The 25,978-nt window shown below is 40.0% G+C and overlaps 1 protein-coding gene across 12 annotated transcripts in view; it reads right to left on the bottom strand.

Annotated features, from left to right (window-relative positions):
* The window catches only part of kif1b (kinesin family member 1B), a 222,730-nt gene that overhangs the window by 6,303 nt on the left and 190,449 nt on the right, over positions 1 to 25,978 (bottom strand). For 7 of the 12 annotated variants that reach the window (XM_069918462.1, XM_069918463.1, XM_069918464.1 and 4 more), the window contains 11 exons: positions 24,172 to 24,198; positions 18,155 to 18,269; positions 17,214 to 17,347; positions 16,953 to 17,014; positions 13,829 to 13,974; positions 12,487 to 12,726; positions 11,392 to 11,463; positions 8,619 to 8,743; positions 7,580 to 7,729; positions 7,278 to 7,470; positions 6,482 to 6,600 (listed from right to left, as the gene is read on the bottom strand). In XM_069918462.1, the coding sequence (XP_069774563.1) occupies positions 6,482 to 6,600; positions 7,278 to 7,470; positions 7,580 to 7,729; positions 8,619 to 8,743; positions 11,392 to 11,463; positions 12,487 to 12,726; positions 13,829 to 13,974; positions 16,953 to 17,014; positions 17,214 to 17,347; positions 18,155 to 18,269; positions 24,172 to 24,198 (1,383 nt within the window). The remainder of the gene's footprint in view (positions 1 to 6,481; positions 6,601 to 7,277; positions 7,471 to 7,579; positions 7,730 to 8,618; positions 8,744 to 11,391; positions 11,464 to 12,486; positions 12,727 to 13,828; positions 13,975 to 16,952; positions 17,015 to 17,213; positions 17,348 to 18,154; positions 18,270 to 24,171; positions 24,199 to 25,978) is intronic. The other 5 variants (XM_069918466.1, XM_069918467.1, XM_069918470.1 and 2 more) reach the window with 2 other exon arrangements.

The raw sequence follows: 25,978 nt of genomic DNA, 5'->3' as shown, positions 1-25,978 counted from the left end.
TGTTGAGGTTTACCGTTTGTTTCCTCGTTCTCCTTTTCTTGCAGTTTGATGTACATGTTTGTTACAAATTTTTAAATTATCATTGTGTCTGTAATCACATATTCAAAATTGCTTCCTTCTGGTAACCTCAGACTGTTTCCCAATTTGTCCTTCAAGTAGGTTTTCAGTTGGTAGTATGCAAACATTGTATCGTGAGTTATATTATACTTATCCTTCATTTGTTCAAAGGATAATCATTTATTTCCCGAAAAACAATTTTCTATTCTTTTGATCCCTGTTCTCTCCCATTCTCTAAAGGAAAGGTTATCTGTTGTGAAAGGGATTAGCTGATTTTGCGTCAATATTAGTTTTGGTAGTTGGTAATTTGTTTTATTCCTTTCTACATGAATCTTCTTCCTAATGTTGAGCAGATGATGCAATACCGGTGAATTCCTATGTTGCACCAATTTTTCATCCCATTTATATAGTATATTTTCAGGTATCTTCTCCCCTATTTTATCTAGTTCTATTCTGGTACAATCTGGCTTTTCCCTTGTTTGATAAAAATCTGATAGGTATCTTAATTGTGCGGCTCTATAATAATTCTTAAAGTTTGGTAGTTGTAAGCCTCCTTGTTTGTACCATTCTGTTAATTTATCTAGAGCTATCCTCGGTTTCCCCCCTTTCCATAAGAATTTCCTTATTATTTTCTTTAACTCCTTTAAGAATTTCTCTGTTAGGTGTATTGGTAATGACTGAAATAGGTATTGTATCCTTGGGAAAATATTCATTTTAATACAGTTTATCCTTCCTATCAGTGTTAGTGGTAAGTCTTTCCAATGCTCTAAGTCGTCTTGTAATTTTTTCATTAATGGATGGTAATTGAATTTATATAGATGGCCGAGGTTTTTATTTAGTTGTATACCTAGGTATCGCATTGCTTGTGTTTGCCATCTAAATGGCGATTCTTTCTTAAACTTTGTGAAATCCGCATTATTCATCGGCATTGCTTCACTTTTATTTGCGTTGATCTTGTACCCCGATACTTCTCCATGTTCCTTCAATTTCCTATGTAATTCTTTTATTGATATTTCTGGTTCTGTTAAGTATATTATAATGTCATCTGCAAATAGACTGATTTTATATTCCTTCTCTTTTATTTTTATCCCTTTTATTTTATTTTCTGTTCTTATCAGTTCTGCTAGTGGTTCTATAGCTAAGGCGAACAGTGAGGGAGATAGTGGACATCCCTGCCTTGTTGGTCTGCTTAAGTTAAATTGTTTTGATACATATCCATTTACTGTCACTTTCACCAGTGGCCCCTTATATAATGCTTTAATCCAATTAAAATTTTTCTCTGGTAAGCTGAATTTTTATAGTACTTTGAATAAATAATTCCATTCTACTCTGTCAAAGGCCTTCTCTGCGTCTAAAGCAACCGCTACTGTTAGAATTTTATTTCCTTCTACTGTATGAATTAAGTTAATAAATTTACAGATATTGTCTGTTGTTTGTATTTTTTTAATAAATCCAGTTTGGTCTAGATTTACTATTTTTGGTACATAGTCTGCTAATCTGTTTGCTAATAGTTTAGCTATTATCTTATAATCTGTGTTAAGTAAAGATATTGGTCTATATGACGCTGGTGCGAGTGGATCTTTCCCTGTCTTTGGTATTACTGTAATTATTGCTGTTTTGCATGAATCTGGTAAGCTTTGTGTTTTATCGATCTGGTTGATTACTTACAGGAGGGGAGGAATTAATAAGTCTTTAAATGTTTTATAGAATTCTATTGAGAATCCATCCTCTCCTGGTGTTTTATTGTTCGGTAGTTTTTTTATTATCTCCTGTAATTCTTCTATTTCAAATGGTTTTATTAATTTATTTTGCTCCTCTCTTTGTAATTTCGGTAGTTCAATTTTAGTTAGAAATTCATCTATTTTGTCTTCTTTCCCTTCATTTTCAGTTTGATATAGTTGCTCGTAGAATTCCCTGAAGTTTTCATTGATCTCCGCTGGATTATATGTAATTTGCTTGTCCTTTTTCCTAATGCCAATACCTTTCTTTTAGTTTGTTCTGTCTTAAGCTGCCACGCTAGAATTTTGTGCGTTTTTTTCTCCTAGTTCATAATATTTCTGTTTTGTCTTCATTATGTTCTTCTCCACCTTATATGTTTGTAGTGTTTCATATTTTATTTTTTTATCTGCCAATTCTCTTCTTTTAGTTGTATCTTCCTTTATTGCTAATTCTTTTTCTATATTTGTTATTTCCCTTTCCAACTGTTCTGTTTCCCGATTGTAGTCCTTCTTCATCTTAGTTACATAACTTATTATTTGCCCTCTGATGAATGCTTTCATTGCGTCCCATAGTATAAACTTATCTTTCACTGATTCCATATTTATTTCAAAGTACATTTTAATTTGTCGTTCAATGAATTCTCTAAAATCCTGTCTTTTAAGTAGCATGGAGTTTAATCTCCATCTATACATTCTTGGTGGGATGTCCTCTAGCTCTACTGCAAATAATAGGGGTGAGTGGTCCGATAATAGTCTAGCTTTATATTCCGTTTTCCTAACTCTCCCTTGAATGTGGGCTGATAACAGGAATAGGTCTATCCTTGAATATGCTTTATGTCTGCCCTAATAATATGAATATTCCTTTTCCTTTGGGTGTTATTTCCTCCATATGTCCAAAAGTTGCATTTCTTGCATCGATTTAATTATAAATTTGGTTACTTTGTTCTTTCTGTTAGTTTTTTTTTCCAGTTTTATCCATGTTTGAATCCAAATTAAGGTTAAAATCCCCTCCTATTAGTATGTTCCCTTGCGTGTCTGCTATCTTCAAAAAGATATCTTGCATAAATTTTTGATCTTCTTCATTAGGTGAATATACATTGAGTAAATTCCAAAATTCTGAATATATCTGACATTTTATCATTACATATCTCCCTGCTGGATCTATTATTTCCTCTTCTATTTTGATTGGTACATTTTTATTGATTAATATAGCTACTCCTCTGGCTTTTGAATTTATATGATGCTGCTGTTACATGTCCTATCCAATCTCTCTTTAATTTCTTGTGTTCCACTTCAGTTAGATGTGTTTCTTGTACGAATGCTATATCAAATTTTTTCTTTTTTCAGTAAATTTAACAGTTTCTTCCTTTTGATTTGGTTATGTATTCCATTAATATTTAAAGTCATATAGTTCAACACAGCCATTTCATACTTTGTTTATCTTTCCTTTCCTCATCACCACCTTTCCTTCTTATCCATTTCTGCTTTCTTTTTTTGAACACATTATAAGACAACATTTCTAAAACATAAAATATTTCCACTATTCTCATATCTAAAATTCCTTTAACCCCAATAGTCCCTCCCCTTTCTGAGTTGCCCTTTGTCCCTTGTCGGGCAACCACATCTCCCCTCTCCATTTGGATTTGCGAATTCACTCGCAAGCGTCAACTGATTTCGCAGTGACTGTAATTCTTCCCCACCCAGCCCCCCCAGAAAAGATTTTAATCTTCATATATAACGGTCACTCTCTTAATTCCCTCCTTACTTCCTTTCTTCCCCTTCTTAGATACATACACACCTATATATATATTGTGTGTGTGTGTGTGTGTGTGTGTGTGTGTGTGTGTGTGTGTGTATATATATATGTGTGTGTGTGTGTGTATATATATGTATATATGTGTATATATATGTATGTATATATATATATATATATATATATATATACACCTACATACACACATACATATATTTTGTTGTCATTTTTATTCTTGTTACATCTCTTCATCTCTCTGTCTGTTTTGTAGTTGTTCTGTAAATTTCCGTGCTTCTTCCGGATCCGAGAATAGTCTGTTTTGCTGCCCCGGAATAACTATTTTAAGTACTGCTGGGTAATTTAACATAAATTTATAACCTTTTTTCCATAGGGTCGTTTTTGCTGCATTAAACTCCTTCTTCTTCAGGAGTACAAAACTTATATCTGGATAGAAAAAATTTTTTTGACCCTTGTATTCCAGTGGTTTTTTGTCTTCTCTTATTTTCTTCATTGCCTTCTCCAATATATTTTCTCTTGTTGAAAATCTTAGGAATTTTACTAGAATGGATCTTGGTTTTTGTTGTGGTTGTGGTTTAGGGGCTAATGTTCTGTGTGCCCTTTCTATTTCCATTTCTTCCTGTAATTCTGGTCTTCCTTGGACCCTGGAGATCCATTCTTTTATAAATTCTTTCATATTTTTGCCTTCTTCATCTTCCTTACGGCCCACTATCTTTATATTATTTCTTCTATTATAATTTTCCATTTTATCTATCTTCTGAGCTAACAGCTCTTGTGTTTCTTTAACTTTTTTATCAGATTCTTCTAATTTCTTTAAGTCATCTACTTCCATTTCTATGGCTGTTTCTCGTTCTTCCACCTTGTCTACTCTTTTTCCTATATCTGTCACAATCATCTCTAATCTATTCACTTTTTCTTCTGTACTTTTTATTCTTCTTTTTATTTCATTGAATTCTTGTGACTATCATTCTTTTACTGTTTCCATATATTCTTTAAAAAATATATATCCATGTACTTGCCCTTCCCTTCATCTTCCATTTCTCTATGTTCTTCCTCTTCTTCTTCTGAGTCCACTCCAGGATCTGTGTCCTTTACCTCTGTCTCTTCTGGTTTTCTTGTTGGGTTGTTTGTTTTATTTTGTTGGGTAATTTTGGTCTTCTTATTTTTATTAGAAGTGTCTTGGTGTTGGTCTTCTTCCTCTGGGTTGGTCATCTGTTGTTTCTTTGATTTCTTATTTTTACTCTCTTCTTTCTTGCTCTCGTTATTTTCTGTGTTTTCCTCTTTCTGTTGTGTTGTAGTTGTCTGTTTCAGCTGTGGAGATCGACTCCTCAGCTGGTCTCCCCTCCCGTCAGTGTTATTTTTGTCTTGCGCGGTTTCGCACTTTTGTTTGGCTCCGTGAGCCATTTTTGTAGTCCCGAGTTCGGGGCTTCGACTGACCTCAGGGAGCGGGCTTCTCTCTCCACGGCGGGCCTCCTCGTACAGGTAAGGCCTTAACCTTCTTCTTCTGACGCCTTTCCTTCTTCTTTTCTTCCCCTTTTTGGCTTTTCTTTCTTCGCTGCCATTTTTTCCACACTTTTACTTTCACTTTGTTTTGGTTTTTATGTTTGTGCCTTTGCTTTTTCTCTATCTTTTTATTTACTTTTCTGGAGAGGGCTGAAGTTCCCCGACCGGCCACTACTCCATCACGTGACTCCTCCCCTATTACTCTTGACACATTTTAAACCATCCTCTGGAACACTTTCAATTAATTGAAATGCAAAGAAAAAAAAATGATTGGAAATAAACTGCAAGGAAGATGGACTTTGAAAAAGTAGTACCCTTCTCCCTTCAAGTGTTGCCCAACCTTTGAATTTCTCTTCCTGTTTTTGGGGTGAATCAGGAACTAATCATTTCTAATTTATAAAGCTGAGAGCAGTCACTTTGCCAACCCTTCACATTAACAAGTTCAGCTCCGAAGGACAGAAAAAAATCACAAGAGGAGGAAAGCTCTGTGAACCAGCCACCCCTGCTTTGTGCTGTGGATGGACACCAGATGTTCTAAAACGCTGAGATGATGAGATGAGCTTACTGTCCAATGTACAAATGCACCAAAAGTCATTGTGCTTGCTACAACTACATGGGTAACTACCAAATAACAGAACACAAAATGGCAAGGAGAGATAAATATTCACAGTGGCAGTTAGTTTCAAACAAACTGATATATAATAGTTGGTCAAGAGCTAAATACTTGTTGGAAGATAAAAGTTCTCCGAGTCACCCCCTCACTGGTCCAACTGTTCTGTGTCCCCCCCACCCCTCACTGGTCTGACCGTTCTCTGTTCCCCCCCTCACTGGTCCAACCGTTCTGTTTCCCCCCTCATTGGTCCAATTGTTCTGTTTTTACCCCCCCACCCCCCACAAGTCGACCATTTCCTCCTTTCACTGGTCGAACTGTCCTCTGTCCCATCCCCCCCAACTAGTCCGACCATTCTCGGTCTCCCGCACATCACTGGTCTGACCATCTCTGTCTCTACCCCCCCCGCCCCCCACTTGTCTGACCATTTCCATCTTTTGGCGCTGACCTGGTTGATGTGAAGGGTTGGCGCCAGAATTAGAAATGGCATTCCCTCAGATATTTGATCAGCTCCTGATTAATTACATCACAGGACGACATTCAGCCCTTCAAATCCACATGAACTTGCCCCAGATCCTGGTCTCTCTGCCCGGCCCTGCAAATCCTTCCTTTTCAATCTTTATTTCACTTCCTTTGATCCTCCCAACACAGCTACCTCAGTTAGCAATCATTAACTAACAATTTCTCAAGAAATAATGTTGGAAATGTTCAATGATTGCGATAATGAGGTAAGATCCTGAAATTCTAAGGAAGACTTTGAGGGCATTTCCAGAAGATGGGTTGTCCTGAAAAATATCAATAATATGTAACAGAAACAATTACCTGATTGAACCAGCCAGCAGCGGATTAAAAGCATACAACCAGTCATACATGTCTTTGTCATTGCTCGCCTGCAGAAGTATTCCACGATGCTTTGTGCACACTGCAAAAGTATTTGCCGTCTGTGAAGTGAAAAATAAACAAAAGGTTACTTCCTGAAATCTCTAAACTGAAATCAATTTGGATTTCTTTTTACTGTTGACCATATACAAAGAGTGATGTAACTTTAAACATGTAAATCATTAACACGTTTTCTGCCTCCCAACTGTTACTTCCGCTTTTATCTTCCGTTCAGTTTCATTAATAGCAAAATTTACCTTTCTGCTTCGCTGGATGCTTTTAAAAATAGAGATACAGTAACAGGCTCTTCCAGCCCACGATCGATCCCACATGGCCACTTAACCCTGTATATCTTTGGAGGATGGGAGGAAACCGGAGCAAACCCCACGGACATGGGGAGAATGTACAAACTCCTTACACACAGTGGGGGGGGGGGGGGGTTGTTGGAACCTGGGTTGCTGGCATTGTAATGGTATTGTTCTAATTGTGTCAGACACTGAGCCACAAGAAGAGGTAGTACCTTTAAATTATCCCTAAAAAAAAACTTCCATCTGTAAGGTAGACAAGGTATAGCATTTGGATGTGGCAACTCCAACTCACAAACACGTCCCAAACTTCAACACAACCTTGGACAAACTGATGGCGTTCCAGAGTCAAGTTTTGGGACATGACATCTGAACAATTTGGTTTTTCCTTGTTCCGAAGGGAAAGATCAGGGACCAGAACTGCAGAAACTCACCTTCAGCAGTGCCTGCCGATCTTCACTGTACTCCACTTGAGCGGTGGACAGATTTAGAATGCCTCGTTCCACAGGATCCTTTTCACTGTTGTATATGAACACATAGGGCCGACGGATAGCAACATAATGTTTCACCCAAGAGTTAGACTGTGGCTCCATAAAATGGAGGTATCCTTTCTTTGACACCACGGGACTATGGCAAAAGAAGAAATAAAAATAACTGGTGTGTTAAATGAAAAATATGGACCGCTTCTTGGAATAGGGGACATAGATAAATTTGGGATGAAGAAAGAGGCTGTTACCCGGTTCGGATCTCTTCAATATCAGGAAGGAGGTTGAGGAATTCATTCTTCCCTGCTCTAGCCAGGTACGATGTCTCCACTCGAGTGACCATGGGGAAGCCATCAAACTCCATGCAGGGACTAGATGATCTCGAGTTGGCTTCAGGAGTCCTGTAATATGAACACACTGTCAGCTTAGAAGGCAGCACAGGCCAGATTGACACTGCTATTGCAGAGCACATTTCTTTTCGTTCACTCTTTGTGGGCATTGGCGGCCTGACTGACGCATACTGGCCTTCCCATTCAAGCGACAAGTTTGCTGCCACCCTGAAACCAAGCAGAGTTAAAAGTGGGCACGGGTGAAGGGTGAAACATTAGGGGGAACGTGTTCGCGCGGTGAGTGGATCGAACCACCAGCTGAAGTGGTGAATGTTGGATCAAATCTGACATTTAAGAAAAATTTGGACAAGTACATGAATAGGGGGGGGCTATGGTCCAGATGCAAGTCAATGGGATGAGTAAGTATAATAGATCAGCTGCTTCAATGATGCTGTGTTTGATGTACAAAAAGTATTATTTTTCTTTGGGATGTGGTCCCTCAGAAGATGACGCCAAGCCAATTACTTGAATCATTAAAATGGTAAAAGTAGATTTAATGCACCTACAGAACATTAAACTATGTTACATTAGCTTACCCTGCATGGAAACACTCCAATCCCCAAGTTATCCTCCAAATTCTAATGTTGAAATCAATCTTTGTCACTGGCAGTCCCTGCCAGCTCAGTTGGAGACGCAATTCAAAGAGGAGCTACTGTCAACTTCTCAGAAGAATGAGCAGTAAATAGTTGCAATGCACATCTCCAAAGTGAAAATAACATGGGGGGTGGGGGGAAAAAAGGCTTGAATGTTGGAAGCAAGGGCAAAGCCACTACAATATTCCATTTTAACAGGAAAATAAGGATACATTTCTCTTCCATTGTAATAGATGTACTGAGCAGAAGGTTTCACAATTGGTAAGTACAAGCAACACCCCCGAACATGATGGGCGCAACCAACTTACTTCTGATCTACTGAGTTACACCTGGAGTCTGCTAGTGACGGACAGGTGGAGGAAGGAGTGAGGGTGTTGCTGCTTAAACTGGACACTGATGCATCACGGCCAATAGGAGAGTTCACGTCGGACAGCTGAAACACAGAGCAAAGTTTATTGACGACCTCTTTCATCCAATCTGGAGCTTTTTTTTTTAAATTTTTTATTTTTCACACCATAAACCACTTTGACCATGATACATACATTTTCATTTTCAAATATATAGTGTCATTTTCTCCCCCCTCCCTCCTCCCATCCCACCCTCCCTACCTCCCCCCCATCCATTTAAAGTACAAAGTCTAAGATACATTAAACCCGTCAAACAATGTTGTCATTCAATAAAAATAAACAAGAAATTCCACTGAGTCAATTCTTTTCATTTCCTTCTCCTTTCGTTAATTTAGGTAGTGAATGTCCCCGGTAGGTTTTCTCTATTGTGTTTCATGTAAGGCTCCCATATTTGTTCAAATATTTCAATATTATTTCTTAAACTATATGTTATTTTTTCTAATGGAATACATTTATTCATTTCTATATACCATTGTTGTATTTTCAAATTATCTTCCAATTTCCAGGTTGACATAGTACATTTTTTTGCTATGGCTAGAGCTATCTTAACAAATCTTTTTTGTGCACCTTCCAAATCAATTCCAAATTCTTTGTTTTTTTATGTTACTTAGGAGGAAGATCTCTGGATTTTTTGGTATATTGTTTTCTGTAATTTTATTTAATATTTGGTTTAGATCTTTCCAAAATTTTTCTACTTTCTCACATGTCCAGTTCCAATCTGGAGCTTGTGTGATATGTCAAACATGCAGTGTTTGGTACACGACAGATCTGCAATCCCCACATTCCACTGCTCTCTCCTCAACAAACGAGGAATATACTTGGAAAATACTATTTTGTCCACATAATAATATTTCTCAAATACAGATGTATCTAAGTCTTCTGTTCCAAATGTGCATCCAAATGAGTAACAACACTAATTGTTGGGAGATCAGGACTAATTTGGGACTTGCCAGAAGTCTTATTTCATGATAAAGATGTTCTATGGAAGGTGATGGATACATCGAAAAAATATTTTAAAAGGGCTTGTCAAAACCTTTTTAAAAAGAAAGTACAATCTAGAAGTAGGAATTGTTGCAGAAGACAGAATATTAGTGAATATTCAACAATTTTGATACAGATTTCTATCATGGTTTTCTAGCCTAAACTTAGATAGTTGTTCCACACAAGTCCTGATGTGTCAGACATCAGGCCTTTAATCGCTATTCTCGTTTTTCAAATCTCCCAACAATTTGTCTTTCATGTTTGTGTCTCAACAAAACATTTCTTGATCCACTTGAGATGAAAAATAAAATGAAGTTAAATATCAGCAGGACAGATCACTCCATTTACGTGGAGGAATCTGTCAACATCCAGTAGATAACCCCAGGCCTCGTCTCCCAGATGGAAGGGTTTCTGAGCCTCAAGCAATCATTAGGATGTATACTTTTTTTAATTAAACTTTATTTATTTGAAGGGTCATTAGTAGTAATACAGAATACATTCCATAAAGAAAGTTTATATGAAAAAAATATAAACAATAAAAAGAAAAAAAAAACGAAGTTAAATCAAATCCCCATCCTCCCTCCCACCCCATCAGCCAGCTCTCTTAAGGAGAGCCAAAAATATAAACAGAAACTAAGAATATATAATAAATCAAAATATATCTAAGTGCATATATTCCAAATATGGTAACCACTTATTAACAAAAAAGAATAATTATCATGTAGATTATATGTAATTTTTTTCCATAACAATACAAGCTTTCAATTCATTAGGCCATCGCATTATATTAATCACTATGTTATCTTTCCATGTCCTTGCTACACATTTTCGAGCTACAGACAATGCTGAATATACAAATGTAATTTAAAATTTATCCAACCCTAATCCCTTTAAAGGAATTATATAACCCCTTAACCAATAGATGGATCTAATGGTAACAAAGTTATATAATTTTTTCAAAATTAACTTAATTTCATCCCAGTATATGCACGCAAGACCAAATAGCTTGTAAAAAAGTTCCAGTACATACACCAGATGTATACTTATTTAAGGACTCTTACCTTTCACATTATTTATCTTTGAACTTTTTTTTTTGTATTGCATAGTTTGCTTATATTTCTTTCTTACTTTGCATTTTTTTCTTTTGTTGTGTACAATGTTTTGCACTATTGACACAAGTGGTCCCGCCTGCAGGGAAATGAATCTCGGGGTTGTATGTGGAGTCGTGTATGTACTCTTGACAATAAATCTAAACTTCAGAACCAAAGAACACTGCAGCACAGAAAACAGGCCATTCAACCCTTCTAGTCTGTGCCAAAACATCATTCCGTGATCCCACTGGCCTGCACCCATTCCATATCCCTTTGAGAGCGAGAGAGAGTGTCACAGAGTTTTGCAGCATGAAAATAGGCCCTTTGACTCACTTGTTCATGCTGAGCTAGTCCCATTTGCCTGCGTGTAGCCCAAATACAAACCTTTCCTAACTGCATCACTATCCCAATGTCACCATTTTCTCTGGCAGTTCATTCCACACCTACCATCCTCTGAGTGTAAGAATTGCCATGCAGGTTCTCTCAATCTTTCCCTTGATCGCTGCCTTTTAAACTTCCCTCTGGGAAAAGGATGATGATCATTTATTTGATCTCTGCCCCTTGAGATTTTATACAAGGTGACCATATTTTGTGGTACTGACCTTACTGTCACTGATGCTATTGCAGACTTGATTCAGTTCCTTATTAAAGGTGTGTGTCAGAAGTCGCAGGCACTGAAACCAAGAGGTAACTGCATATTAAGAACATGTCAATTGGGGATAAAAAGGGTCAAAATTACTGACAAATAAGGAATGCTGAACAAATGCATTTTTTGCTGATTGCAACCTGTGAGAACCTGAGTACAATTAGAGATACAACAGGCCTTTTTTTTGAGGGGAGGGGGTAAAACCAAGACATTTCTTTCAGGTAAAAAATACTGCATCTGTGGATGAGGCGCACAAACTCCACTGACACAAGTTTCATCTTGTTTTTTATAAAAGTAGTTTTTGTATATTCTCCCCATCTTTGTGTGGGCTTCCACTAGGTGCTCCCACCCTTCAAATGCACGGGGATTTAGGTTAATTGACAGAATTTAGGTGGCACAGGCTCATGGGCCAGAGGACTCGTGACCATGCTGTGTGTCTGAATTTTAACTTAATTGGTCTATTTCCTTTGGAATAGTGATACTATATCTCATCTTCTTCCACTCCAGTGAGTCATCTGTGCCTCAGTGGGCAGGACAGTTAATTCTGGTCATAAGGAGGTGGGTGCAAATCCCAGAAAACAGAAATCCAGGCTGTTGCCTGGATGAAATCACACAGCTTTGCCAGAGTTGGGATCATTCCCAAGAGGTATTTTCCCTCAGCTAAAGGTTAAAAGTGTCTATTCCTTCACCTCGGTGATGAGCAGGAGGATTTAACCCTGGAGTATACGCAAGTTCTGGAGAAACTGAGCTGGTCAGGCAGCATGCACAGGAAGCAATAGGCAGTCCATGTTTTAGGCCTGAGCTTCAAGAATGTTGAAATAAATAGAAAGGTTAGGGAGGTCTGGGAGGAGGCAAGAGGGCAATGTCTAGGCCAATATTTATCCCTCATTCAACATTACTCAATCTTATTTTCTGATCATTATCGTATGGTTCTGTTTATTTGAAATACCTTGGAACATCCTGAAAGGAAAAATAAATTAAGTACGGAAGACCGGCTCTTTCAGAAGCCCGACATTGACAGACTCTGGAAGTGGCCTTGGTTGTGCAGTACCTTGGTTGCGAGTTCCTTCTCACGGTCCACCAGACTTTGTATGTCTGCAGAGTCATACCCACTGCTTTCACTGGGGGTTACGGCACTCTCGAAGGTCGTGGTGGATATCTGTGAGGAAATGCTGGTCGAGGCACTGAGCGTACCACTGCTCATACTTGGAGAGATGGAATCGCAGAGAGATTTCGGAGCCGTTTCACCGAGCTTCTCCTGCAGGAGCAGGAGGTGGCGCGTCCGCTCCACCTAAACAAATATGATTGCACACAAACATCTGTATCATTCAGAACTTTGAGGAGAACAGGTGCATGTCAGTCACTGGATCCCAAGTCTTTATCTAGTGTGACTTGGTAAAGGACAAGTGGGCATTACTTCAAACTAACCTAGAATTCTCTCATGAAGCATGCAAGACTATGAGACATAGGAGCGAAATAGGCTATTTGGCCCATTGAATCTGCCCCAGCATTTAATCATGAAATGATCCATTCTCCAATGAACCCCACTCCACAGCCTTCTTCCCATAACTCTTGATGGCCTGGCTAATCAAGAACCAATGAATCTCTGCCTTAAATACACCCATGACCTGGGCTCCACAACCACGTGTGGCAACAAATTCCTCAGATTCACCACCCTCCAGCTGAAGAAATTCCTCCATATCTCTGTTCTGAGTGGATGCCCTTCGATCCTGAAGTTGTGCCCTCTTGGCCTCGACTCTCCCACCATGGGAAACAACCTTTCTACATCTTCTCTGTCCATGCCTTTCAACATTTGAGATGTTTCAATGAGATCCCCCCCTCATTCTCCTAAACTGGCATACAATGCAGATTTTCCCATGTTCCTTTGATTTTTCCAACTTTATTAGTGCCATTCATCTCCACTGGGGCCAAGAAGCAACACGATGGTGCAATGGGTTGTGCAGCTGTCTCCACTTCCAAGGACCTGGTTTCAATGGAAGTGTTCCCCCAATGCTTTGGTTTCCTCCCATATCCCAAACATGGGCTGGGAGGTTAATTGGTCACTGTAAACTACCCCTTTCCTTCACATTGTGCAAACACTGAAGACACTCAGACATAACTTCCCACTGATTGATAGAATTCTGCAGATCCTCAGCCTTCTGGTTCAGACTTCCCAAGGCTCCCAGCAGTTGGGGACACCCAATTCCCATGACCCCCAAACCTCTGGGTTACAGATTTTCCAAGATACCAGCCAAATGAGCCACCCCATTCCACAATCCCCAGCTCATGGGCCATCTAATTTCCAACATCCCCAACCAAGTGGCCCACAGAATTCCCAAGTTGCTCAGCCCACAGTCCACCTAATCCCCATGATCCAAAATCATGGAACTCACCTCATGCAAGAGGTCCAGTTTTTCCAACTCCCATTGGTGCTCCAGGATGAGGCTGTCTCCTCGAGGTCTCCACCCAGCCAAGTTCTCCTCTCCTCTTACGTAGGCAACTGAGGTATCCAGAATTTTCCTTCGTCTTCTTTGCATTCCTAGAACACAACAGAGTGTTATTCCACCGATGTTTGGCTGTGCAGTTCACATTAACTACGCCCTTTCCCTAAAGTTAATTTATAACCACACTAAAACAGCAACTGGGAGAGAGTTCTCAAGTACCTCTATGACAGGGGTGTCAAACTCAAATTCACGGAGGGCCAAAATTAAAAACTTGGACTAAGTCGAGGGCCGAAGTAAATATTTATTGATAATTTTCAACAACATCTGCATGTTTTCACTTGTTTCAACATATGTAATGTTAAACTTTATGATATAACTTTAGGAGGATAATGTTACAGGTCAGGAGTAGGTAGCTCAAGTTCACCCTTTGCTTGACCTGAGGGAAACCTATTTGGTCCCTGTGGAGATGTAGTCAGCATTCACAGGCTGTGTCCATTTTGGCCTGCATCAGGACTCAACATTTCCTGCTCACTCCTCAGGCTCTAGGCCTCTATTCACCCTCGACCCACCATCCCTCTACCTGACCAGTCCTTTACCCAACCTCTACTCACCCCTCACTCCACTCGCTCTGCCTCTACCCACCCCATCCTACACACGCCCCTCCCCTCAACCTGTTCCTCCCTCTACCCGTCTCTCACCCTCTAATCACCCCTCCCCTACTCGCCCTGCCCCTCCCCTTTTACCTCTTCCCTATCCACCCCTCCTTCTACTCATCCCTCCCTCTAACTGCCCCTCGCACCACCATAACTTCCCCTGCCCATTACTCCTCACCTACACCCTCTGCCCACCCCTGCTTACCCACCCACTCAGGCCCAGCGTGCTGCCGATCAGCCTTTGCGGACAGCCACCATTTCTCTCTTCACGTGCAGGGCCGAACCAGCAGTCCCTGGGGTCCGCGCGGGTGCAAGCGCTGAAGGCCGTGGCGACCGGGAGAAGTGCGCTCGCGCTGTGGAAGGGCCGTCCGGGGGCCGTGCGCAGCCTGCCATGCCCGTCGCGCCGACAGGAAATCACAGGCGCTCGCCAATCCGCCACACCGCTCAACAGATGGGAGAAGTGACTGGTTGTGCGGGGAGCCTTCCAACTGGCTTGCCGGCTGATGACATCGACAGACTTCTCGTGTTACAATTTCTCGTGTTACAATGGGGAAGGACGTGCAATGAAGGGGGAGGATGGTGGGGGTGACATTACCAAAAAACAGCATCGGCTCTCGCTGCAGGGCGGGCTACCTCTAATACATTTTTGAAATGATCTTGCGGGCCAAATGTAATTATATCGCGGGCCAAATTTGGCCCGCGGGCCAGAGTTTGACATGTGTGCTCTATGATATTGGTAACCAGAAATGTCCAAAGCTGCTTTGCATTTGATAGATTGACGAAGAGGACAGAGCTGATACCTCACAGCTTTGGTTTCTGGTGTTCTCTGTGAGCAATTCGCAGAATGCTGTCCCTGTGACTGCGTGGGTTTTCTCCCACATCCCTCAAGAGTGATGGGAGGTTAATTGGCCACTGATTTCCACCAGGTGTGGCAAAATTTGGGGGAGCTGATAAGAACTTTTGGAGAATAAACTCAGATCAATGTACAAGTCACCTTAATAGGCATGTGGACTCAGGGTGGGGGATGCTGAGGAGTCTGTTTCAAGCCAGACTAGTCAACTTAGCCAATCTAGCTGAGAAAAAGACACCAGCGCTGCACCATGGGCGACCTTCCACTATCCTCTGCAGCAACCGATTAATCCACCACTATTGAATCAAAGCACACAGGTGGACTGTAACAGTTTGACGAGATGTCTCATCTTTCACGACAACTGGTGACGATCTGCAAGTGTGGACTTGTCTCATGAGAGAACAGATTCCTTCACAAAAGAATACTTTGAGCACAGGAGTTGGAATATCATGTTACTTTTGGTCAGACCATAGTTGGAGTATTGTGTGCATTTCTGGCTCCCCAATTATAGGAAGGAGGCCGTTAAACTAGAAAGGCTGCAGAAAAGAAATTAATGAAGATGTTGTTGGGTCTGGAGGGTGGGACTTTTTTTCCCCTGGAGAGTGGGAGGCTGAGGGGTGACCTTCCAGATGGTTAATAAAATAACGAGCAGCTTTGATGAGATAAATTGTCATGGTGTTTTTCCAAGGGTTTAGTGTGGGGAGGGGAAGGAAGTCTGAAACTAGCTAAAAGATTTAAAAGGGAGCCGAGGGCCACCTGTAACATAAAAGGGAGTTGGGTACGTGGAACAAACGGCCATAGCCACATTCTTGTCAAAATTACCTTAACACAGAAGCAGAAATAGGCTATTCATCTCCCGTCATTCAATCGTGAGCTGTTCCTTTTTCCAACTAAGCTCCACTGCCCAGCCTTCACCCCTTTCATGTCCTGGCTAATCATTCCCTAAATACACCCAATGATCTGACCTCCACAACCACCTATGGCAACAATTCCACAGATTCACTATCCACGTGGCTTAAAAAAAATCCTCTGCATCTCTGTTTTAAGTGGACATCCTTCAATCCTGAAGTTGTGCCCTCTTGTCTGAGCCTCGACCACCCTGAGGAAAAAACATTTCTACATCTACTCTGTCCATGCCTTTCAACATTCAAAATGTTTCAATGAGATCCTCCCTCATTCTCCTAAAATCCAACGAGTACAGGCCAAGAGCTTCAAACGTTCCTCACATGATAACCCTTGAATTCCCGGAATCATCCTTAAGAATCTCCTCTGAACCCTCTCCACTTTCCTGTCGAATGTCAAAATACATTTAGACAGGAATGTGGATAAAAAAGATTCAGTAGGATATGGACCAAACAAAGGCAAAGGGAACTAGCTCAGGGAGGCAACTTGGTTCATAAGGACAAAGTGGGCCAAAGGGCCAGTTTCATGCTGTAAAACTCTATGATTCTCAGCCCAAGTAGCTTTGTAACACGGAGGCTGCTCTGAAATGTGTGCATGCTTCCTACTAACAGTGCAATAATCCAGTTAACATAACCAGCAAACCAAATCACAGGAATCTTGCACTTACCAGGACTCCCTGTGTCTGCCATTTTACACAGACTAAGCTCATAAATTCCACTTACTCGGTTACTGAAACAAAAAGAAAAACATGGCTTTACTTTTTGTTCTCAGGATTTTTTTTGCAACTACAAGGCATTTTATAAGCAATAACTTAAAAGCCCACTTACAAGTTTGTAAGAATCTTAAATAAAGCCATTAAGACATTTTCTCCAGATCTAATTTATTGGTGGCAGAACTGTTAAACCCCTTGTTTGATTTTGAAAAGTACCAGTCAGGTGTCTTTGCATAGCCACTGCCAAACAGGTTACGCAGAGAGCGTGGCGGGGAGATCTTGGCATCCCGGGAGAAGAAGACCATACAGATGTCTTTGGTGATCACAGCTGGCTGAATGCAATGGTCAAGCTAGAGATCGGAAAAAGGCGAAAATAAGTTACAATCACAGACTTGGCCAAAACAATGTCAACTGTTCCGAGAGCCTTCCAGAATTTGGAGTTAATAGAAGTGAATTTCGGAAGTGGACTGAAGGTGGAGCCACCACGTGGTGCACGATGGTGAACAAGGCATCAATCAACTCCTATCCCATAGTTTAAGCAATCTGACACAAATTGAGTCATTTCTGCTGGAGTGCAGACACACTTTCATGCAACTTGGCCACCTCCTCTGCTTGTGAGTGGGGTGGATCAAGCTGAGGCCTTAATGTCACCCCTTCTTGAAACCCCCAATTAAGCAAGTGGGGGCCAGCAGTGACATTGTCCCAAACTAACAGTAGCATGAACTTTGTATATTCCACGGCACTAGTGGTTAGAAATCTGTCTTGGTGGCCATACCAAACGTTACCATATTTGTAACAGGTTTCAACACATAATCATACTGGAGAAATTCAGCAGGTCACACAAGATCCAGAATAATGATGAAAGGCTCAGGCCTGGTTATCTCCAATTCCCATGGATGCTGTGTGACCTGCTGAATGTCTCCATTTGTCTCTTGCATCTGCAGATTTTCTTCTTTAACAGTACCAACCCTCATTTAGGACTCGGAATTTCTGAACCCACTGTATCCAAATTCTGACTGTGGACTTCATCTATCTCTTTCCATTCCAGTTCCAGACATCTTTGTCCCTGCACCTTTCCTGTATTTGAACCACTGATAACCAAAGTTGAATTCAATTGGAAACCACTGCCGATTTTGGAAACAGTTATGCAGACGAACCTCCAGATATGCAGAAAGGGTCATGTAGATTCTTTCACCATACGGAGTCACACGGTTGAGGAGGAGAGAATTGTGCAAAGAGCTGTCCCAAACGGCCTCGAACCGATAAAATCTTCTGAGGAGAATAAAGATAATGAGAGCAAAAGTCAGTTTTATTGTGAATATGTGGCACTGAAAGACAAGGTTAAAGCACTGGGCAGCACACAAAAGAGCTGCGGAAACTCGGAGATCATACAACATCCATTTAAATTAAAAGGCAAGGTTCTCCTCCTCTTCACCTTTTATTCCCATGGACGCTGCATGACCTGCCGAGTTTCTCCAGCACTTTTGAGAATTGCACTGCAGATTTTAAGGACTGGGTGTGCATTTCACTTGTACACTAAATGGGACTCCAGTTACTGATGGAAAGACGTAAAAGTTGGAGTGTTCTCGAGTGCAAGAAGATTCATAAACTTCCCTTGCAAATTGCAGGAGAAAACTCTTGGCAAACTTCAACATCAATCTTTTTTAAAAACATGGTCACTTTTACAGAATTTCATGATTTAAATGCATGGTATCTATTGGTTCTGTGGATCCAAATGTTCTGCCTTTTGGATCTGTTGCTATACCTCGTGTTCTATGATGGCTACCTTTGTTGAGGTGCAGTCTCTGATGATATATTATTCATCAGGGAAGAAAACATGACTGCTTATTAACCATTTGATGAGAAAACCTCCAAGGAACAGGGATCAGTGCATACCAGCAGGACCTCAATCCTGAAGACATCAAGAACTCTAAAATTCCAAGGTACACCAATACACATGCCCAACTTGTCGCCATCCTATTTCCGAATAAGTCATTACAAATTGCTTTAAGCACTTTCTGAATTCAGTTAAATGACGATTTGAAAAAGTGCTTCTGCCCAAACGGAATGAACCATTTAAATGTTACCTCTCCTCTTCCCTTCTGCCACCTTTCTCCGTAATTTTCTCATTACGATAACAACTGAGGTGAGAGGTTTTCTTACCCAGAGGCTAGTAAATTCTCTTCTATGTCTGCCCCAAGAGGGTGGTATATACTCAGTCACTGTGCATATTCGAAGGTCAGACTGATGGATTTTCAGATAGGGCATCAAAGAATATGGCCCCAAGACAAGAAGGTTGCCAAGATACAGAATCAACAAACATCCCAATAAATAAGTAGCACGGCAGGCGTGAGAAGCCACATCGCTTAACCCTGCTCCCGTTTATTTTAATTCTCCAGTTTTGATGCCTGCTTTACTTTGATTAAAAGTTTTCCATCTTTTGAATTGTGTCCTTAAACTAAGTTCTTACGACGATTCCCATGGTTTGATGTTGCAGTAATCAATATGAAGCCCAAAGAGGCTTTTCATGGAAAAGAATAATTAGTAATCTGTGTATTAGTTGAAAAGCATCTCTGATGCTTGTTTAAAACTTTCACTGTCTCGGTGTGAAAGCTTGTCCAATTTTTTTCCAATTTTACATATGTTGCCCTTGAATATAACAGCTGATTCCAAGTAATTAGAAAAACAGTAAACCTGCCTCACTTCTCAATAGCTCTTTAAAAAAATAATCAATTGCATTGGACAATGAAGATATCGCTTCCTAAAAATGTTTGGGTGTATTTTATGGATTTTGGGCTGCTGATCACAAAAATCACCTTAAAAATTTCCAATCGTGTACCGTTTTCTTTAGGGCAGCACTGTTGGCGCAATGCTTAGTGCAACGCCTTTACAGCGCCAGCAATCAGAACCAGGGTTCGAACCCTGTGCTGTCTGAAAGAAGTTCGTATGTCCTCCCTGTGTTTACATGGGTTTTTTCTTGGGTCTCAGATTTCCTCCCACCATTCAAAACGTACCTGGAGTGTAGGTTACTTGGGTGTAAATTATGCGGCACGGACTTAGGGGCCGAAATGGCCTGTAACCGTGCTGTATGTCTAAATTTAAATCAAACTAACCTATTTTTGTGATATCCTGTCATATTTTAGGTCAACTTCAAACATACAAATGTACCATGTCATTGAAAATTCATTTTCTGCATTTGCACTTGGACTTCTTCCCTCCTGATCTTGGTGCAGTCAGTGACAAACATGGTGAAAGGTTTTAATGGGACATTGTGACCATGGAAATGTGATATTAGGGGAACTGGAATCTATTGATGCTGGCTGACTATTGTTGGACATTGACACGAAAGGCATCAGATGCAGAGTACAAACTAAAATCAGTGGCTAAACATTTTGAGGTCAGTTAAACTAACACAATGTGTCAGCATCATTATGCAGTTAAACCTGCTAAATTCAATAAGAGTTAATACCATATTTTCCTAACTTCCTACAGTAAATTTGAAGTTATCTTTGTGTTCACTTTGAAGTTGTCTATCATAATCCCCATTTTTTTCAGGAAGCAAACTTTTTGAAAAAAATTGTTGTCTAGTGTTACTTTTTCCTAGTCTGCACCAAAAGTCAATAGCTTTCCTGGAACCAACACACTAATGGCATCATGAAGAAAGCACGTCAGCACCTCTTCACATGGAGGCTTGGTAGGACACCAGAAACCCTGGCAAATTTCTACAGATGTGTGCCAGAAAGTGCTGCATCACAGTCTGGTATAGGAACCACAATACCCCCGAGCATAAAGCCCTCCAAAAGGAGACAGACACAGCCCAGGACATCACAGGCAAAACGCTGCCCACTCTTAAGAACTTCTACAGGGAGTGCTGCAGTCAGGGATCCACACCACCCAGCACATGCTCTGTTCTTGCTGCTACCATCAGGAAAGAGGTATAGATGCCAGGTTCAGGAACAGCTACTACTCCTCCACATCAGATTTCTCAACAACAAACTCAATCAGGGATTCATTTAAAGACTTGTACTTTTCACTTTATTGATTTTTTTAAATTCTCACTGAATTGCAGTTTGTTTGCATGAATTATGTTTACATTTCTTTATTTATTTACATGTATAGGCTGTGACAGTTTTTATTGTACTACCAATAAGTGGTAATTCTGCCTTGCCTGCAGAAAAAAGAATCTCAGGGAGAACCCTGATGTGATGCCACGTATGTACTCTGACAATAAATTTGAATCTTAAATCTTCTTAAATGACAATCGTGTAAAATGTCCAGATAGGTTGTTTTTCATCATCAGAGAAGCCAACAAGGGAACAGAGATTACTACTTCAACCAATTACTTGAAGATGGAATCACAGCTTTTCAAGTAGTCTGGCAGAATCTCTCACTTTATTTATAATGTACCTTGATGACCCTCTTAAAGTGTCTTTAAAGCTATAAAGCCACAAATTATCAGGGAAAATGACTAAAGGCTTAGTCAAGAAATTCAAAAGCTCATTTAACCATGATACCCAAAAGACCAATTAAATTAGTTTCCCTCTGCCCCTTTCACTTCAGATCCACATTATTCTTTTCCACGATGATATCTCATTTACTTTGTTAAGTACCATCGAATCAGTTTCCATCATTTTTTCCGGCAGTGGCTTCCCCAATCTAAACAATTCTTTGCGTAACAAAGTAAGCTATTTCCTGGTTACATCACTGGAAAAATGCCCTTGAGATACATTTGGAAAATAAACAACACGTGAGGTGATATCATCTGTGCCACTGACGTTATTGTACATTTTTGTGAAATGAAGCCATTTGTCGATTTATAATCGACTGGCATGAAGATGATAAATATAACAATTGACAAGTTAACAAAATTAGCTGATTTAAAACGCAACAGTGTAGTAGCTCGTGCGTCAGTGTTACAGCCGCGACCAAGGTTTGAATCCAGTGCTGTAAGAGGTAACATATGGAGGTTGTAGGTTAATTGGATGTAATTGGTCAGCATATGCTCGTGGGCCGGAATGGCTTGTCATCATGCTATGGACGTACATTTAAATTTTATATTTGCTCCAAGCTAAAAATTTATATTCCAAACACATCCAATTTCAGGAGGCAATCACATCCATTCATAATGAAATTGAGTCAAATGGAAATAAGGCATCTTTAAATGGAATAAAGATCATTGCAGTGGATGATGTAAATCTGACATTAATCATTTCCAAACTAGCTGAGTGAAAGCAAGATTTATGACCTGTCGGCTTTATAAAATATATTAAATGATAGAAGATAAGCTTTATACTGTTTTGTGTAACCCAGCATGGATGTCGTGCAAGACTGCTAACAGGGCAAGCACTTTTTGTTGAGCCACCATGCCTAGTTTTTCAAGTCAGTGAAGATGCAATCAAAATTGGGCATTTTTAATGAAATTAAAAGAACAAAGAGTGCGAACTTTTAAGGGCAGCAGTTCTGAAATTTGTTATCAACACAAATGGTTTTATTTATCATAGCCAGATATACTTTTGTGTCACACGATTGTTCTCAGACTACAATGAAGAGCAAGGCTTTCTCCCTGTCCAGGCCTTCTCCACGGAACTTGCAAACAATGCTCTGTAAGGGCAGCCTAAGGCAACAAAGAATCCCACCAGCAAAGGAGACCTTTCTGCAAATCAACCTTGCGATGGCTTTGCTGTTTCTTGAAGAGCCATCCAGTCTATCCCATTCCTTTACTTTCACTCCTGCCCCCAATTGTTTTCCCAGCACTTAACAGATCACGTACTCAAAAGGGAAAGTTCCTGCACCCCTATCCCGATTTTGCAAATGCTCTTCAGTCCAATCTTATTAATTCTAAATAATAAAACAAAATGAAACATTTTCTCTGTTCCCCACCTAAAATGACACCTTCCTAATTTTGGCAATAAACATTCAGCCTTTTGAAAGGCTATTCATCACATTAAGGCATCAGTATTGATTTCCACCTGTTTTTCAGGTGTGGCAGATCATTTCTTCCCCATTTAATGTCAGCAAAAACTTTTAAATTGGTATCAGTCGATGTAACACCAGCCCGACCAAAAGGTGCTGCCTCACGGCTTGATACATTTATTTGCATTCACATCTATTAACACATATGGATGTTTTTTGTGCTATCCAACAAGTCAACCCATACATAAGGACAAGGAACACATTTATAGAAAGAGATCAGTAAGAACAGGTAATAGGTAACTTCCCTATGAAGACCATAAACACCCTCCACTTAAGTCATTTGATTCAGACATTACATAGCTAATGGTGGACACTAGACCTCTAAATAGAGGCTTCTATGGACAACAAACAATTTTGGAACAACACATACTCTGGTCGAATTATGTTTTACTCCAGACTCCAGCATCTGCTGTTTCTCTCATACCACCAAATATTTTTTTGCAATATTATTTTCAATACGTCTTCACTGAACACATCAAGAAAGTATTATTAGGTATAGCAACAAGAGCTGTACAATAATGCCGAAACCTTTTTCTGGGTTGCAGATTTTTTGGAAAGGCTGAAAGGAATTCCAGATATTGAATAATGCTATTGCAAAGCCTACTTTGCACATTTAATGTTTACACCACAGGCTGGTTTGTTTTAAATTGGGGTGTTCCTTCTTCAAGGTTCAAAAGGTTCCTTTTATTGTCATGTAATAATACATTCAAAATGTACACATTATACTATAACTTTTGCCTGCCAAATCCTGGCCTCGTTTCTGTTATGGAAAACAAGTTAAAAATTAAGTTGTTGGCATTGCCCATCGACCTAACTCTTCCCTGAGGACCAGCACACCTGCAAGAATTGTTATCTGCACAAATAGGGTCAATAGTGACTGACACGAACGAAACCAGCAAATGATGACACACATGACATCCACTAGGATTTTTTGTTTTGCCTGAATACTGGCTGCATCCTGACATTTATCAGGTGGATCTGTCAAAGTGATGATTAGTTCCTAAATTTTTTAGAGTGAAGTAAGTGTTTCAGACTCCTGACACTCACAATACAGCAGCCATGGAGTGAAACAAAATGTTTCTCTGTCAGTGGCAGAAGATTCATTGGTTACAGACTAAAGAATGAATACGAAGAAAGCAAATTTATAAAATGGATGAAGCACTAATCTAATAAACGAGCAGCAATGAAAAACTCAAAATACCTAGGTAAATCCAAATCAAGAAATAGCCTGCAAAATACAAGAAGCATCATTAGTAGCAATGGAGAAAGATTGGATGCAAACAACACATTGCAGACACGTTAAGAGAGAAACTGCCAGCATCAAGTCTTACAAGCAATAAAATAAATTGGAAAATGAAACGTCAAGCCAGTTGCATCTATATAACACTTGATATCAGATTACAGAACTCCTTCACTCCTCAACATTCCGAAGTTGGACCATGACTTCCAAACTCAACGACAGGCAGGAAGAAGAAAGTGGAGTGGTTCCAGTTACAAAGGAGGAGGTCAAGGAGCAGAATGTGTAGAAGGGAGTTTGGGAGGAGATAAAGTACAGTTAAGAAGTCACTGATTGAAACAGTAAGAAGACCCTTATCCAATTGCTGCAATGTAGCACAATGTATAAATCAAGAAGTCATTGGGTATTGGGAGAGATGCAATAATCATGGTTGATTTTCATCATCAATTCGATTGGAAAAATCAAACCGGCACAGGTATCTTTGAGGAAGAATTCATGGAGTGTATTTGGGTTCTGAGGAAAATTTTGGGGAGTTCTGAGGAGAAGGTTGTTTTAGTTTTAGATAATGAATCAGGGTTCAGGATCCTCAAGGAAAGCATATCAAGTTCACTTTAAAGTTCAGAAACTTGTGTCCGTCTTAAACAAAGGTTTGAGGACAGAATGGACTGGGCAAGATAGACTACAGGGTTCAGCAAAGGCAGATACTTAAGGAGCATGAATCTCAGTAGACATTCTTTGAAAGGAGGGCTCTTCAGGAAGGATGGTATCAAACTAAAAAGGCATTCAATGTAAAAATGAATGGCTGGCTGGAGGATTGCTAGAAACAGCAAATACATTGAATATGATCAAAAATAATAACACCAAAACAAATAGAGCATCTACAATTACATAAGAATAATGTAACAATATCTACAGTAAACATTTGTTCCTTTAAGTCCAAGTCTGGGAAATGGCAGATTATCAATAATTATTTCAGATGAAAGCACACTAAATAATAAAAGTTAAGCAAGGAGCTTTAAGGAACGATCACCAGAAAAAAATGTACGAGGCAAACTGACAAGACTAAAGACTAAAGACTGATAGGCTTGCAGGATCTGATGGTTCCAGCTCTCGCGATTATGGGTACATAGGTTGTAATTTAGCAACCACCCCCCCACCCACCCTTCCCCGGACTCTCAAGAGGATTGGGAAATGGCAATTAAACAAGCAAACAATTAAACATTGGGAAGAGACAAACGCTTCACTGCTATTCAAGAAAGAAGGCATACACTATGTAACGGCCTATCGTAGGGGAAACAGTGGAATCATCATTATGGGAACAGCAAGATATTTAGAAAATCATGAGAATGTCGCAAGTAGAATTGACATGATTTTACAAAAGGAAAATTGTGCTACTAATTTCTTTACGGATGTATCAAACTGGAAAGATGAAAAGGTATATTTAATTTTCCAAAAGGCATTTTATAAGGGTGTCACATAAAAGGTTGCTGTATTAAGTATGTTTGGGGATAATACATTAGCCTGAATAGGGAAGTGGGTAACTAACTGAAAACAGTCAGGATTAAAGGGACATTATCGGGACTGTAAATTGGTTGGTGGCTTGGGTGCCACTGGGATCAATGATGAGACTACAATCATCTCTCATCTCTATCAATGGCGAAGAGGGAATGAGTAGGTATTCTGCAGCTGAATTCACTTGTGATTCAGAGGCAGATGGATCAATGAGTTGTGAGGTCAAAAAGAGCCTGCAAAAGAAATGGATTGTTTTAAA

This window comes from Narcine bancroftii, chromosome 2 (genome assembly GCF_036971445.1).
Source record: "Narcine bancroftii isolate sNarBan1 chromosome 2, sNarBan1.hap1, whole genome shotgun sequence".
NCBI classification, from domain to species: domain Eukaryota; kingdom Metazoa; phylum Chordata; class Chondrichthyes; order Torpediniformes; family Narcinidae; genus Narcine; species Narcine bancroftii.
This window is presented reverse-complemented; position numbering and strand designations above follow the sequence as displayed.